Source organism: Pristis pectinata, chromosome 40, assembly GCF_009764475.1.
Source record: "Pristis pectinata isolate sPriPec2 chromosome 40, sPriPec2.1.pri, whole genome shotgun sequence".
NCBI lineage: Eukaryota > Metazoa > Chordata > Chondrichthyes > Rhinopristiformes > Pristidae > Pristis > Pristis pectinata.
Genome location: NC_067443.1, coordinates 1,521,521 through 1,537,905, shown reverse-complemented (window position 1 = coordinate 1,537,905; position 16,385 = coordinate 1,521,521). Strand labels below are relative to the sequence as shown.

The 16,385-nt window shown below is 46.9% G+C and overlaps 1 protein-coding gene across 1 annotated transcript in view; it reads right to left on the bottom strand.

Annotated features, from left to right (window-relative positions):
* Window positions 1-16,385, bottom strand: part of iqgap3 (IQ motif containing GTPase activating protein 3) — a 136,424-nt gene that overhangs the window by 46,609 nt on the left and 73,430 nt on the right. The window contains exons 20-23 of the mRNA XM_052045848.1: window positions 16,112-16,195; window positions 7,953-8,024; window positions 5,846-5,915; window positions 3,064-3,272 (exon numbers count right to left, since the gene is read on the bottom strand). Coding sequence (XP_051901808.1) covers window positions 3,064-3,272; window positions 5,846-5,915; window positions 7,953-8,024; window positions 16,112-16,195 — 435 coding nt within the window. The remainder of the gene's footprint in view (window positions 1-3,063; window positions 3,273-5,845; window positions 5,916-7,952; window positions 8,025-16,111; window positions 16,196-16,385) is intronic.

Genomic DNA, 16,385 nt, shown 5'->3' with positions numbered 1-16,385 from the left:
AGGGGTCCATTAGGCAGTAATCACGAAGGTGAAACTAGTCAGGGCAGAATTGGGGCGTCATGTTACAGTTGTACAAAGTGTTGGCTAGGCTGCACTTGGGAGTATTCTGTGCAGTTCCGGTTGCCACGCTATAGGAAGGAAACGATTAAGCTAGAGGGTGCAGAAAAGGTTTAGTGATGTTGCCTGAACTGGAGGGCTTGAGTTATGAGGACAGATTGGATAGGCTGGGACTGTTTTCCAAGGAGCAAAGGAGGCTGAGAGGTTCAGTTCCCGCTGCTGCCTGTGAGGAGTTTGTACATTCTCCCCGTGTCTGCGTGGGTTTCCTCCAGGTTCTCCGGTTTCCTCCCACATTCCAAAGACGTACAGATTAGAAAGTTGTGGGCGTGTTATGTTGGCGCCGGAAGAGTGGCGACACTTGTGGGCTGCCCCCAGAACACACACAGTAACGCAAAAAGAAGCATTTCACTGAGTTTCGATGTACATGTGACTACTAACTAAATAAATATCTTAATAGAGGTTTATAAAATTGTGACCAGCATAGATAGGATAGACGGTCACAGTCCTTTTCCCAGTGTAGGGGAGTCTAAAACCAGAGGGCATAGGTTTTGAGAGGGAAAGGGTTTAAAGGGGATCTGAGGGACATGGAAAGGGGAAGTGGTAGAGGTGGGTACAATTACAGTGTTTAAAAGGCATTACATAGGGATATGGACCAAAGTCTGAAAATGGGATTAGCAGAGATGGGCATCTTGGTTGGCACAGACAAGTTGGGCCGAAGGGCCTGTTTCCATGCTGTGTGACTCAACAGATCTAATATGGCAGTCAACAATAAATCCAGTAAATAATTCAAGAGAAGGCAGCACCCTGGCACAGCAGCTGGTCCTCCTACGATCCAGGTTCGATCCACTCCGTGGTGCTACTGTTTACTCCCACATCTCCAAAACGTGCTGGTAGGTAGGATAATTGACTGCTGTAAATTACTGTGGTATAGGTTAAATGGCAAAAAGAATCAAAGGAGACTTGAGGGACATGTTAGAGAGGCCACAGGGAAAGGAGGGGAATGGAACTGATGAGACCGCTCCCTGAAACCCATATGGACCCGAAGAGCCAAATGGCCACCTCCTGCATTGTCTCGTACTCCCCAAAACTCAGATACTCTACTCCAAGCTCAGTTATGGGAAGATTGTGATAAGGATTCAAGGATGTACTCAAAACCTCCCTGAAGAAATGCAATATCCCCACTTCCATCTCTAAGCACTCTCTGACCCACAACTGCTCAAAGTGGAGAAGGGGCATTCAAGAGGCTATTGAGAACCTTGAGTTCATGCATTGAGAGTACACAGAGGCTGTGTGTGAGAAGCAGAAGGAGCACAGCATCTCACAAAATGACATCCCACATGCCCTGGGGTCATTCACGTCAGATCCAGTTATCTTCAAATCCGCAGGTTCTTTCAGGAGTCCGAGAATGAGTTGGAAACAACTTGATGCTTCACAAAGTTTTATTGGAAAAGTTTAAAACAAAGAAACAGTCACCAGAGCACTTGGCACTGGCTTTACTACTGGGAGATGAGCCGAGACAAAAGAACTAAAAATGAGCTAGGGGAGGCAGAAAAGGGACCAAGAGAGATTAACAAGAAAACAACACCTTTTATACCTGAAATAAGAGGTAATCCTTAGATAACAATAGTCCAATCAGAAAACCTGTGGCAAAAACCAACCAATGAGAAAACACGTATTGGTTTGTCCGTCAGGTGAATAAGCTAAGAAGCGGTTATACCTTGTGCAGCCACTTGAGGTGTATTAAGCACCATACATGTTACTTAAAACAGTCGAATCTGACATTCACCGCCTGCTCCATTTGTGACTGCGGTTCCCACCATTGTCCTCATCAGAGACCTTGGAACCCACAAGACCAGACAGGAAGGCATCATCCTTAATTCTGAGGGAACTGCCCAAGAAGAGGAGATAAGAAATTTTGATACTCAGACGGTGAGACAACACGTGGAAGCATTTAAGGGAAAGCTGGATAAATAAACGAGGGAAGAAAAGGATGAAAGTTTATAAACCAGGATGCTGCCTGGATTAGACAGCATTAGTTATAAGAAGGTGGAACAAACTTTTTATCTGGAGCAGAGGGGAGACCTGATAGGAGTTTATAAAATTATGACAGGCACAGACAGAATAGATAGTCAGTCATTTTCCCAGGTTGGAAAACATCAGATACTAGAGGACATAGGTTTAATGTGAGAGGGGGAAAGCTTAAGTGAGGATTACAGGGCAGGTCTATTTATTTATATGTACATGACAGAGTGGTAGGTGCCTGGAACGCACTGCCTGGGGAGGTGGTGAAAACAGATACAATAGCAATGTTTAAGGGGCATTTAGACAGACACACGAACAGGCAGAGAATGGAGGGATACAGACCACGTGCAGGCAGATAGGGTTAGTTTACACTGGCATCATGTTCAGTATAGACATCGTGGGCCAAAGGAAGACACACGAAATTCTGCAGATGCTGGACTCTGGAGCAATACACAAAAAGTGCTGGAGGAACTCAGCAGGTCAGGCAGCATCCATGGAGGGAAATAAACAGTTGACATTTTGGGCTGAGACCCTTCATCAGGACTGGAAAGAAAGAGGGCAGAAGCCAGAATAAGGTGGTGGTGGTGGGGGGAGGGGGAGGAGTACACGCAGGCAGGGGATAGGTGAGATCAGGTTATAGGCGAGTCCAGGTGAGGGGGGAAGGTAGTGGGTGGGGGAGGGGGAGAAGATGTAATAAGCTGAGAGGTGATAGGTAGAAGAGGCTGAGGGCTGGAGGAGGAGGAATCCGGTAGGAGAGGGCAGTGGACCATGGACCAAGGACAAAGGACCTGTTCCAGTGCTATGTTCTAATGAAAAAATTCCATGAAGTGGGAAGAACAAACCCTAGCACAGACCAGCTGGGCTCACTGTCACTACCTGCGCTGCTAATTCTTATAATACAAAGCAATCATACTGTTTGCAACTGGGGAGACTGCAGGCTAACTGATGTCTCGCTAGCTCAGGAGGCCAGGAGTATCCTCTCACCTGCAAGGTGATCCTGTTCTTCACCAGCAGTCCAATCTTGATGTCCATGACATTGAGGTCTTGCTCCAGATGGCGACTGGAACGGATACGCTGCACCACTTCCTCGCGCAGTTGCATCAGTTCCCACTCTTCACGGAAGTCGTGGTCATTTTGGTCCAAGAGATGAGCAAACTTCCGCACTATGCTCAGCGGAGGGTTTCTGGCGTGGACTGGAAAAGCAAGATTTTCCTTTCATTGAGTCCTACAGCACAGAAACAGGCCCTTTGGCCCACCATGTCCATGCTGGTCATCAAGTACCCATCTATATTAAATCCCATTTACCAGCAGTCAGTCTATAGCCTTCAATGCCTTGCAAGGAGATACAAGTGCTCATCTAAAGGTGCATGGGATCCAACATGACTTGCAGTTTGGATTCAGGGTTGGATTGCCAACTCAGAAGATAGAGGGTGGTGGTGGTGGGGTGTTATTCTGGCTGGAAGAGGTCCGTGACCAGTGGTGTTCTGCAGAGATTAGTGCTGGGGCCTCTGTTGTTGGTGATATATATGTGAATGACCTGGATGGAAATGCAGATGGGTGGGTTAGTAAGTTTGCAGATGACACAAGGATTGGTGGAGTTGTGCACTGTCAAAGGATACAGCAGAATATAGATCAGTTACAGATACAAGTGGAAAAATGGTATATGGAGTTTTATCCCAGCAAGTGCGAAGTGTTGCACTTGGGAGGTCAAATGTAAGGGAAAAGTATACAGTTAGTGGCAGGACCATTAACAGTATTGATGTACAGAGGGCAGGCACAGTAGTGTAGCAGTTAGCATAGCGCTATTACAGCACCAGCGACCCGGGTTCAATTCCAGCCGCTGTCTGGAAGGAGTTTATACGTTCTCCCAGTGTCTGCGTGGGTTTTCTCCGGATGCTCCGGTTTCCTCCCACATTCTAAAGACGTAAGGGTTAGGAAGTTGTGGGCATGCTATGTTGGCGCCGGAAGCGTGGTGACACTTGCGGGCTGCCCCCAGAACACTCTACGCAAAAGATGCATTTCACTGAGTGTTTTGATGTACATGTGACTAATAAAGAAATAGAACATAGAAAACCTACAGCACAATTCAGGCCCTTCGGCCCACAAAGGTGTGCCAAACATGTCCCTACCTTAGAAATTACTAGGCTTACCCATAGCCCATGTACCTATCCAAAAATCTTATCTTAAAGTCCAAGTCCATAACTCCCTGAAAGTAGATAGACTGTTAAAGTAGGTGGATGGCATGCCTGCCTGGGCACTGAGTATGAGTCAGGAAGTCACATTGCAGCTGTATAAAACTTTGGTTAGGCCGCACTTGGAGTATTGCGTGCAGTTTTGGTTGCCCCATTACAGGAAGGATGTGGAGGCTTTGGAAAGGGTACAGAAGAGGTTCACCAGGATGCTGCCTGGATTGGAGGGTATGAACGATAAGGACAGGTTGGACAAACTTGGCTTGTTTTCTCTAGAGTGTTGGAGGCTGAGGGGAGACCTGATAGAAGATTAATTATGAAAGGCAAAGATAGGGTAGACAGTCAGAATCTCTCCCCCCCAGGGTAGAAATGTCAAATACCAGAGGACTTGAATTTACAGTGAGAAGGGGAAAGTTTAAAGATGTGCAGGGCAAGTTCTTTACATAGAGTCGTCGGTGCCTAGAACAGGCTGCCATGGGTAGTTTTGGAAACAGATATATAGTGTTTTTAGATACAGACACTAATATGCAGGAAAATGGAGGGATATGGACCATGTACAGGCAGAAGGGATTTAGTTTAATTTGGTATGGTGTTCGGTGCAGACGTTGTGGACCGAAGGGCCTGCTCCTGTGCTTTACTGTTCTATGTTCTATTGTGAGAATCTCTGCCTCCACTGCCCCCCTCAGGAAGTGGGTTCCAGATTCCAACCCCACCCTCTCGGTGAAAAAATTTCTTCCTCGTAATCTCCTCCTATCCTAAACCTAAGCCCACTAGTTTTGGACACATCTGTTTCCAAGAATTCAAAGAACTAACCTCTGGAAGCCCTCAGTGATGAAGCTAGATATGCAAAATAGGCATTACATACATTGCCCAATATTCAGTTCCATTGACTTCTGACAGAAGCATCAGTCACGTCCTATGATGATTGATAATTGCAACTGCCCATGTTCAGTGCATCCAAGTTCACCCTGTTTAAACAGTACCTTAAACACTTGTGTTTCTGAAACCTGGTCAGGCAGTAGAGCTTCACATATAACATTTTAACTATGTAGACAAATGTAGCTCAGTTTTGCACACAGCAAGATCTCATCATCATCACTCGTTGTTGAAGGAGAAACGTTAATTAGAAACAGGGTCTTGGGTATCTACTCTTGCAGACCAGCTGGGCAGAACCTTGTTTAAAAGGTCTCAGTTGAACAGCAGTGCACCAGTCGATGCAGCAAAGCCACAGCAGTGCACTGGTGTGACAGGTTGGATTCGGCACTCAAGTCCGGATATGGGACACAAGCCCACTACAAAGTGACTGGAGGCACGAGTCCTCCTAGCCCAGGAGAAGTTGACGATATAGTGCAAATGCTCTGGAGATCAGGCCATTACTGCTTCCAGCTGTTGGAGCTTTCAGGGAAATTGGAACAAAATGAAATACGATGAGTTCTGAAACCCAAAAGGCGTCTTTTGGATTGTGAGTTCTTTGTACGAACTTGCCACAGCTGGTAGTGGTTACAGAAAGGAAACCACTGCCAAATTCAAAGAAATGTATGTAATCCACACAACATGATTGGGTTTAAATCACTTACCCAGCATCTTGTAGTCTCCTCTGGCCTTATTTGCTCTGACAAATGCCTGGATCTTAACTACTGAAGCAATCTGTGGGATTGCAAAAAATTGAGCTATTAGATTATCTAGAGAACCACATCACAGGGAGTCCAGTGCATTTCTGCCATGCATATAACAGGGATGGACACACTTGCTAATGGAAATGGCGGATAAACAAGAGCCCATGCATTTTGATCTCGTTCAACAAAACCTTCCTGGAAATCACTAAATAAATATCATGTGGCTTTATTAATCAAGAAAGGGGATGTCATGTAGACACTGAGGATGAATGATGAGATCTTTGTATTCTGCAAAGCTTTTGGCAGTTGGTTGGGACACTGAACAATAGGAATGAACAAGCTCATGGATATCATTGGGCCTTTTATGAGGCTGCTCATAGCGCTTCTGAGGATGCATTGTTTTATTACAGGTATCAGAATCATACAGCACGGATACAGGCCCTTCGGCCCAACCAGTCCATGCCGACCACGTTATCCACCCAGCTAGTCCCAATTTCGGCCCATATCCCTCCAAGCCCCTATCCAAGCGCTTCTTAAATGATACTATTGTACCTGCCTTAACCACTTCCTCAGGCAGCTCGTTCCATGTACTCACCACCCTCTGTGTGAAAGGTTGCCCCTCAGCAACCTCTTAAGTCTTTCCCCTCTCACCCTAAACCTTTGCCTTCTAGTGTTGGACTCCCCTACCCTGGGGACAAGACCATCACCATCCACCTCATCTATGCCTCTCATAATTTTAAACACTTCTGTAAGGTCGCCCCTCATTCTCCTACATTCCAAGGAATAAAGACCTAGCCTGGCCAACCTCTCGCCATAACTCAGCCCCTCTAGTCCTGGCAACATCCTTGTGAATCTTTTCTGCACTCCTTCCAGTTTAACCAGGTCTTTCCTCTCACAGGGTGACCAAAGCCGTCCACAGCACTCCAAGTGCGGCCTCACCAATGACTTGTACAACTGCTACATAATGCCCCAAGTATACTCAATGCCCTGACAGTTTCCCCACCAGCATGCCAAGCTTCTACCACTCCAACCCATGTAAACACAAGCCTGCACTGATAGAAAGCAAGCATGCCAATGCATTCATACAACTTTTGTTGACCTACCCTCATTCAGCTGCTGATTTAAGGACTGTACTTCACCAAGAAAGACAAGGAGAAAACTGAAATAAAATATTTCACCCCAGTGTCCCCTAATACACGAAGGGAAGGGTATTTCCGAGCATCACTACTCTCTGTCCACAAAAGGTTTCCTTCACAAGCCCTTGGATCTCATGTCAGAAATTTTTAAACACATGCCCCTGGTTGTAGAACCATCCGCCAGTGAGAACAGTTTCCCTCATTCACCCTGTCTAAACCCATCATGGTCTTATATTCTTCCATTAAGTCACCTCTCCACCCTCTTTGCTCCAAGGAGAACAACCCCAGCTTCTCCAGTCCAAGCTGTGGCTGAAACCCCCTGCCCCAGAACCATTCCTGTTAAGTCCAGAGCTGAAAGCACAGCCGGCAACTGACCGGCACAGGGAATCGGGGATAAGGAAGAGATCAGAGTGGGTGGGGTACAGATATGGAGGAGGAGGAGGAGGACATCATGGAGCAAATTAAACACGAGGATGAGGATTTTAAATGCGAGGTAGCACTGGACTAGAGAGCCAATGAAGTGAGCACAGGGATGACGGACACATGGGACTGAGCACGTTTAAGCAAGCTTTGGAGGGTCAGATGGGGGGTGGAAGATCAAAGGCTGGCAATGAGAGCTTTTGAGCTAATTAAAATGGTCAAAAAGGCCACAAATTAATTTTTAAAAAATGACCGTTTCAGGGGACAAGAGGCTGCAGATGCTGGAAAACTGGAGCAACACACAAAAGCACTGAGGAATTTGGCAGGTCAGGCAGCGTCTATGGGGGGAAATGGACAGTCGACGTTTCGGGTCGAGACCCTTCATCAGGACTAAAATTAATGTTTCAGGTGCACTCCTTCAATAGGACTGAAATGGTTAAATGTGCACCAGTGTCTTTCCTTCTTCGCCAAATTGGAAGCCACCAGCTTGCATATTATTCAGCTAGACTTACGTTGTTCTTGAAGTATTGCAGCCTTGCCTTGTACCTCCTCCGGGCCTGCCACATTCTCACCCATGACTGGATCTGCGAAATATTAAAGCAAATGAGAGACAGCATGAACACAAAGGAATTTTTATTGTCAAGGCACCCAAACATCTCAGAGTGGCCTGCACAAGTAGAAGATGCCACATTAAGTCCCCAGCGCCCACTGTGAGAAACCACAAAGTTTGCACAGTAACCCTCAACCTGACATTTCGTGTGACACAGCGGCACTGCAGGTAACACGGCTGCCTCCCAGCTCCAGCAACCAGAGTTCATTCCTGCACTGGCTGCGTGGAACTTGCACCTTCTCCCCGTGACCGTTTGGAGTTCCCCGGTGCTCCGATTTCCTTCCCAAAGACTGGCTGGATCACAAGTTGACTTGCACAGGCAGGTGGCAGAATAAGGAGCAGTGCTATTGTGAGACAATAGGCTGGAGGGAAATCGCGGGGGAATGGGATTGGTCTCAAAGACTTGATGAGCTGAATGGCCTCCCCTACGCTGGAAGGAATACAACAATTCCAATGCTGAAGGTTCAGGTGCCACAAACCACCATTTAGCCTCAGTCTGAACATCCATGGTTATAAATCAACTACTAGCCAATACAGGACATCTTAATGGGATACACTCCTGCTGCTTTGAGGATCGCTTGATGCTTTTTGAAATGAGCCAGTAATTCAGCTTTTATGGGACTGCTAGGTTACACTCAATTGCAGCCAGGCATCACAGAATCAGGTTTATCACCGCCGACATGTGTCCTGAAATGTGTTGTTCTGCGGCAGCAGTACAGTGCAAGACATATAGACATAAAAATTACAAGTTACGAAAATAAATAAATAGTGCAAAAGCAGCCTGCCAAGGAGGCGGCCCCTCGGACGCGCGGCCCAGCACGGAGGCATGCCTAAATTTAGAGAAAATCCATAAGAGCTCCAAATTTTTGGCCAGCCATTAAGGCCTCCCCAAATTTACAGCCAATGATAAAGGCACCACTAAAGGTTTGACCAATTATAAAAGACGCCTTCAATTATTCAAACGCAAAAGACAAGCAGAAAACACTGGATACAGGCAGCAACTGTGGAGAGGGAAACAGAATTAACGTTTCGGAACAAGACCGATGGAAGGACATGCCGAGTATTCTCACAGATGCTGCTGGACCTGCTGAGTGTTTCCAGAACTTTGTGTTTTGTTTCTGATCTCCTGCGCCTGCAGCTCTTTGCTTTTCCATCCTCTACCTTGACACCATTTTCTGCCCAAGTATTCTCTGGAAATTCTTACCTCAGAAGGCTGTGGATGTGTTTAAGGCTGAGATCTACAGATTTATGGATAGTTATGGGAAAGTGAGGTTGAGATTCAGCAAGATATTGGCACAGCAGAATCAAAGAATGCCACAGAGTATTGCTTTCAGCTCTTGCGTTCTGTATTTCTTTTTATATAATTATCCCCTTCTGTCCCCATTTAGATTTAATCCCATTGCCTGATCTCTTATCAGCTGTTCAGGCTGAGAGTCCTGATGTTTATTTAGTTTATTTCCCTCCACAGATGCTGCCTGACTTGCTGAGTTCCTCCAGCACTTTGTGTGTGTTGCTCTGCAGAATCTCCTGTCTCATCAGTGGTTGTTGTGCCCGAGGATCTACAACCCCTAGTTCAAGCCCTACTTCACCAACCAGCAGCTCCTGATTTACGACACGTGTTCCTGCTTGCTGATCTTGGAGCCTCAGGCCCTCACTTGTGCTTCTTGATGCACATTTCCCACATGGCTATTTTTAACCAGTTTCACGAGAGGCTCCATCTGAAATGCACATGTTGCCCCATTTCAGAGTGCTCATTGCTCTGCTGTTGTAATCAGTGATAGGATTAAACTTGTTCAAGTGATTCTAAAACAAGGGATTTTCACTTATACGAAAGAACCATCCACCACATGAGAAAACGTGTGCAGAGAATGTTTACAAGGATGCTGCCAGGACTCGAGGGCTTGAGTTATAGAGAGGTTGGGCAGGCTAGGGCTTTATTCCTTGGAACACAGGAGATTGAGGGGTGACCTTCTAGAGGGTAGCACGGTAGTATAGTGGCTAGCGTGACGCTATTACAGCACCAGCAACCTGGGTTCAATTCCCACCTCTGTCTGTAAGGACTTTGTACGTTCTCTCCGTGACTGTGTGGGTTTCCTCCAGGTGCTCCGGTTTCCTCCCACATTCCAAAAAGACATACAGGTTAGGAGTCGTGGGCATGCTATGTTGGTGCCGGAAGCGTGGCGACACATGCAGGCTGCCCCCCAGCACGCTCTCAGTAACGCAAAAAGACGCATTTCACTGTGTGTTTCGACGTACATGTGACTAATAAATATCTTCTGATCTTACAGGTGTACAAAATCACAAGGGGTGGAAATAGGCTGAACACAGTCTTAATCTCAGGGAAGGGGAACTAAAAACCAGAGGTCATAGATTTAAGTTAAGAGGTGAAAGGTTTAAAAGGGACCCAAGGAGCAAATTCTTCATGCAGAGGCTAGTGTGCGAATGGAACGAGCTGTCAGAGAAAGTGGTCGAGGCAGGTACAATAACAACATTTAAAAGACACTGTATAAGTAGTTGGTGGTACAGGAGCCTGAAGACCCACACTCAATGTTTCAGGAACAGCTTCTTCCCCTCCACCATTACATTTCCAAACAGTCCATGAACACTACCTTGTAGAAACATAGAACAATACAGCACAATACAGGCCCACCATGTTGAGCTGCCCTACAGACCACGCCTAAGACTACCTACCCCCTTCCTCCCACATATCCCTCTATCTTAAATTCCTCCATATGCTTATCTAACAGTCTCTTGAACTTGAGCAACATATCAGCCTCCACCACCACCCCAGGCAGTGCATTCCATGCACCAACCACTCTCTGGGTGAAAAACCTCCCTCTGACATCTCCGCTGAACTTCCCAACCATTCCCTTAAAACCATGCCCTCTTGTATTGAGCATCGGTGCCCTGGGAAAGAGGCGCTGGCCGTCCACTCTATCTATTCCTCTTAATATTCTGTACACCTCTATCATGTCTCCTCTCATTTTCCTTCTCTCCAAAGAGTAAAGCCCTAGCTCCCTTAGTCTCTCCTCATAATGCATAGTCTCCAAACCAGGCAGCATCCTGGTAAATCTCCTCTGCACCCTTTCCAATGCTTCCACATCCTTCCTACAATGAGGCGACCAGAACTGGACACAGTACTCCAAGTGTGGCCTAACCAGAGTTTTGTAAAGCTGCATCATCACTTTGCAGCTCTTAAACTTGATCCCACGACTTATGAAAGCTAACATCCCATAAGCTTTTTTTAACTACCCTATCTACCTGTGAGACGACTTTCAGTGATCTATGGATATGAACCCCCAGATCCCTCTGCTCCTCCACATTGCCCAGAATCCTGCCATTTACCTTGTACTCAGCCTTGGAGTTTGTCCTTCCAAAGTGTACCACCTCACACTTCTCTGGATTGAACTCCATCTGCCACTTGTCAACCCAGCTCTGCATCCTATCAATATCCCTCTGCAAGCTTCTACAGCCCTCCACACGATCCACAACACCACCAATCTTTGTGTCATCTGCAAACTTGCTAACCCAGCCATCCACCCCCTCATCTAAGTCGTTAATAAATATCACAAAAAGTAGAGGTCCCAGAACCGATCCTTGCGGGAAACCACTAGTCACAGCCCTCCAATCAGAATGTACTCCCTCCACCACAACCCTCTGCTTTCTATAGGCAAGCCAATTCTGAATCCACACAGCCAACCCTCCCTGACCTTATGAAGAAGCCTACCATGTGGAACCTTGTCAAACGCCTAACTAAAATCCACGTAGACCACACCCACTGCACTACCCTCATCAATCTTCCCCCTATCAGGCTTGTGAGGCAAGATCTTCCCTTCACAAAGCCATGCTGGTTGTCCCTAATCAGTCCATGATTCTTTAAATGCTCATAGAATCCTTTCTAACAGCTTACTCACTACAGACGTAAGGCTCACTGGTCTGTAATTCCCTGGACTATCCTTACTACCTTTCTTGAATAAGGGGACAACATTCGCCACCCTCCAATCCTCCGGTACCATCTCAGTGGACAACGAGGACTCAAAGATTCTAACCAACGGTTCAGCAATCTCCTCCCTCGCCTCACGAAGCAGCCTGGGAATATTCCGTCAGGCCCCGGGGACTTATTTGTCCTAATATTTTCTCTCTCTTAATATCTACATACTCTAGAACATTACCCTCACCTACACTGTTCTCAGCATCATCAAGACCCCTCTCCTTGGTGAATACTGAAGAGAAGTATTCATTGAGAACCTCACCCACGTCCACAGCTTCCAGGCACATCCTCCCACCTTTGTCCTTAATCGCACCTACCTTTATCCTAGCCATCCTTCTGCTCTTCATGTACAAGAAAAAAGCCTTGGGATTCTCCTTAACTCTACTCGCCAAAGCCTTTTCATGTCCCCTCCTCAGCCCTTTAAGTTCCTTCCTTGCTACTCTATATTCCTCACGAGCCCCGTCTGATCCTTGCTGCTTACACCTTATGTATGCTGCCTTCCTCTTCCTAACTAGTTGTTCTACCTCTCTCGTCACCCACAGTTCCTTCACCCTGCCCTTCCTTCTCTGCCTCACCGGGACAAATTTATCCCTAACATCCTGCAAAAGATCCCTGAACATCGACCACATCTCCATAGCACATTTCCCTTCAAAAATGTCACCCCAATTTACACTCCCAAGTTCTTGCCTTATAGCCTCATAATTTGCCTTTCCCCAATTAAATAACCCACCAATAGATCTGTCACCTGTCCCAGTTCATTACCTAAAACTAGATCTAATATGGCATTCCCTCTAGTCGGCCTGTCAACATACTGTGTCAGGAATCCGTCCTGGACACACCGAACAAACTGCGCCCCGTCTAAACCCTTGGCACTAAGTAGGTGCCAATCAATATTTGGAAAGTTGAAGTCTCCCATTATAATAACCCTGTTATTTTTGCATCTTTCCAAAATCTGCCTCCCAATCTGCTCCTCAGTATCCCTACTGCTACCAGGGGACCTATAGAATACTCCCAGCAGGGTAACTGCCCCTTTCTTGTTCCTAACTTCCACCCATATTGACTCTAGAGAGGTTCCTTCTACTTTATCTACCCTTTCTGCAGCTGTAACAGTGTCCCTGACCAGTATCGCCACCCCTCCTCCTCTTCTCCCCATCTCCCTATCCACACTGAAAACCAGGAATATTCAATATCCGTTCCTGCCCCGATGTCAGCCATGTCTCTGTAATAGCCACAATATCATAGTCCCATGTACTTATCCAAGCTCTCAGTTCATCTCCCTTATTCCTGATGCTTCTTGCATTTAAGTAAATGCACTTTAGCCCATCTGCCTTACTACTTTTGTAGCCTGTACTCTGCTTCTCCTTCCTCAAAGCCTCTCTACCTGTCAGATCTGACTTTTCCCCATCCCCTTCTTCCTCTGACCTACTCCTCCGGTTCCCTTCCCCCTCGCAATCTAGTTTAAACCCTCCTGAACCACCCAAGCAAACCTGGCCGCAAGGATATTGGCCCCCCTCAGGTTAGGGTGTAACCCGTCCTCTCTGCACAGGTCCTACCTTCCCCAGAAGAGATCCCAATGATCCAAAAATCTAAAACCCTCCCTCCTGCACCAACTTCTCAGCCACGCATTTATCTGCCATCTCCTCATATTCCTACCTTCACTATCGCGTGGCACTGGCAGCAACCCCGAGATTGCTACCCTCGAGGTCCTGTCCTTCAGCCTTCTACCTAGTTTGCTAAACTCACTTTTCAGGACCTCATCTCTCTTCCCACCTATGTCGTTGGTACCAACATGAACCACGACTTCTGACTGTTCTCCCTCCCGCTCTAGAATCCTGTGGACCCGATCAGTGACATCCCGGACCCTGGCACCTGGGAGGCAACATACCATCCGGGATTCATGCTCACTGCCACAGAACCTCCTATCTGTTTCCCTGACTATCGAGTCCCCTATCACTACTGCCTTCCTCTTCTCCTCCCTTCCCTTCTGAGCAGCAGGACCGGTCCCAGTGCCAGAGACCTGGCTACTGCTGCAAGGCCCCGGCAGGTCATCTCCCTCAACAGCCTCCAAAGTGGAAAACCTGTTACTGAGGGGAACAGCCTCCGGGGTCCTCTGCTCTATCTGCCTGTTCGTTTTCTTTTTCCTTTTCCCTCCCCTGACGGTCACCATTTTATCTACTTCCTGGACTCCAGAGGTACCTGCTCTAAGGGGGGTGACCATCTCCTTATGTACAGTATCTACAAAACTCTCCCCCTCCCTGATGCTGCGCAGTGTTTGAAGCTGTAACTCCAGATCATCAATTGTGAGCCGAAGTTCCTCCAGCCTCAAGCACTTAGTGCAGATGTGGCCATCATGGACCGCAGCAAGGTCCACGAGCTCCCACATCAAGCAGCTGCAGCACACTATCATGTCCTCCATCTGACCTAATTCTCCCCTCCACCCCCCCCCACCCAGTTTTTCTACTTAAAAATTTATAACAGATAACAGGTAAACCTTACTTTTACCTACCTACCAGCTACTCACCTGCCTTGCCCCTTCAGCCAAAGCCCGACCACTCTGCTCCCTCTCACTCAGCTGCTCGCTCCAACGCTGCCCGCTGGATATGGCGGTTTGCTTTATAAACTGCCCGCGCCTTACCTGCCAACGTCACGCGCCTGCGCAGTCCAGCCTCCACTATTCCCGATTAAAAACTTATAAAACTTAAAAAAGAACCTTATAAAATCTAACCCTTATAATAAAAATCCTATTAAAAAAAAACTTATCTGCTCCAAAGTCCCAACATCTTCCGAAGTGAAACCCATGAAGCTTCCAAAGTCTTTATTTCTCTTTTACACTATTCATTATTCATTATTATTATTTAGCAGTCAGCAGTGGGAAGGGTGAGCAGCTTCAAGTCCCTGGGCGTCAACATCTCCAAGGATCTATCCTGGGCCCAACACATTGATGCAATCACGAAGAAGGCACGCCAGCGGCTCTATGTCATTGGGAGATTTGGTACGTCACCAAAGACTCTTCCAAATTTCTACAGCTGTATGTGGAGAGCATTCTGACTGGTTACGTCACCGCCTGGTATGCAGGCTCCAATGTGCAGGATCGCAAGAGGCTGCAGAGGGTCGTAGACTCAGCCAGCTCCATCACAGGCACAACCCTCCCCGCCATCGAGGACATCTTCAAGAGGCGGTGCTCAAGAAGGCGGGATCTGTCACTGAGGACCCTCACCACTCGGGATATGCCCTCTTCACGTTACTACCATCGGGGAGGAGGTACAGGAGCCTGAAGACCCATACTGAACGATTCAGGAACAGCTTCTTCCCCTCCGCTGTCAGATTTCTGAACAGTCCATGAACACTGCCTCGTTATTCCTCTTTTGCACTATTTATTTTCATGACTTATAGTCATTTTTACGTCTCTGCACTGTACTGCTGCCGCAAAACAACACATTTCATGACATAAGGCAGTGATGATGATTCTAATTCAAATGGGACTAGCTTGGTGGTCACCATGTTTGGCACGAACGAGTTGGGCCAAAGGGCCTATTTCCATGCTGTATTACTCTATAACTCCACATAACTGCACTCAGAGTATGGAGGCAGGGATACCAACTCACACACTTGCTGCCTTCAGTTACCCTTTCTGCTTCTGAGCAGTATATAAAAACTTTTGTGCCTTCACCAGCTTTCCTCTCTCCTGCAGAAGCCAACTGAAACTGGGCTAACTACTCCCCAGAAAGTGGTCACATTCCTAAGCCAACTCCTGTGAGCAGGGAAAGGCAGTGCCAGCAACTCATTTCACTACAGGAACCTTAATCAGTTTACTCAGACCAACAACATCACCCCCCACACCCCCCCCCCCCTCACTAGGAGTGAGAGCCATCTATTTCACTTCCAACCCCTGCCAGAATGCTGCTAATTGTCCCTCGTTCCAATCTGGTCCATGGGGCTCAGCGACTCAACTGGATAGCATTCTAACAAGCCACTCGAGTCTTTTAAATATTTATCATGGTCTTTGCACCAGACTCTCATTATAATTGATATTACATGACACAAGGAGGCCATAACCGAGTGCTCTGTACCTTAATTACAGCATCCGTGTTGTCTTGAAGGTGATAAAGTCTCTTCTGGTAATCTCTCCTTTGTCTGTAACCTCTCCAGTGAGACTGAAAAATTAAAAATAGCTGATAACTTTCTCCCCAGTAGACATTGTCATCACAAGAGCAGAATTTATAAGATTGTTCATGTTTTACTTTGGACAATTGAAATATAGCAAAGGAGGAATGGGAGAATAATTTAAATTACTCTTCACCAGTGGCAAGGAAGCCTTTATTGCCCAGGAATTAAAGGAGTGCG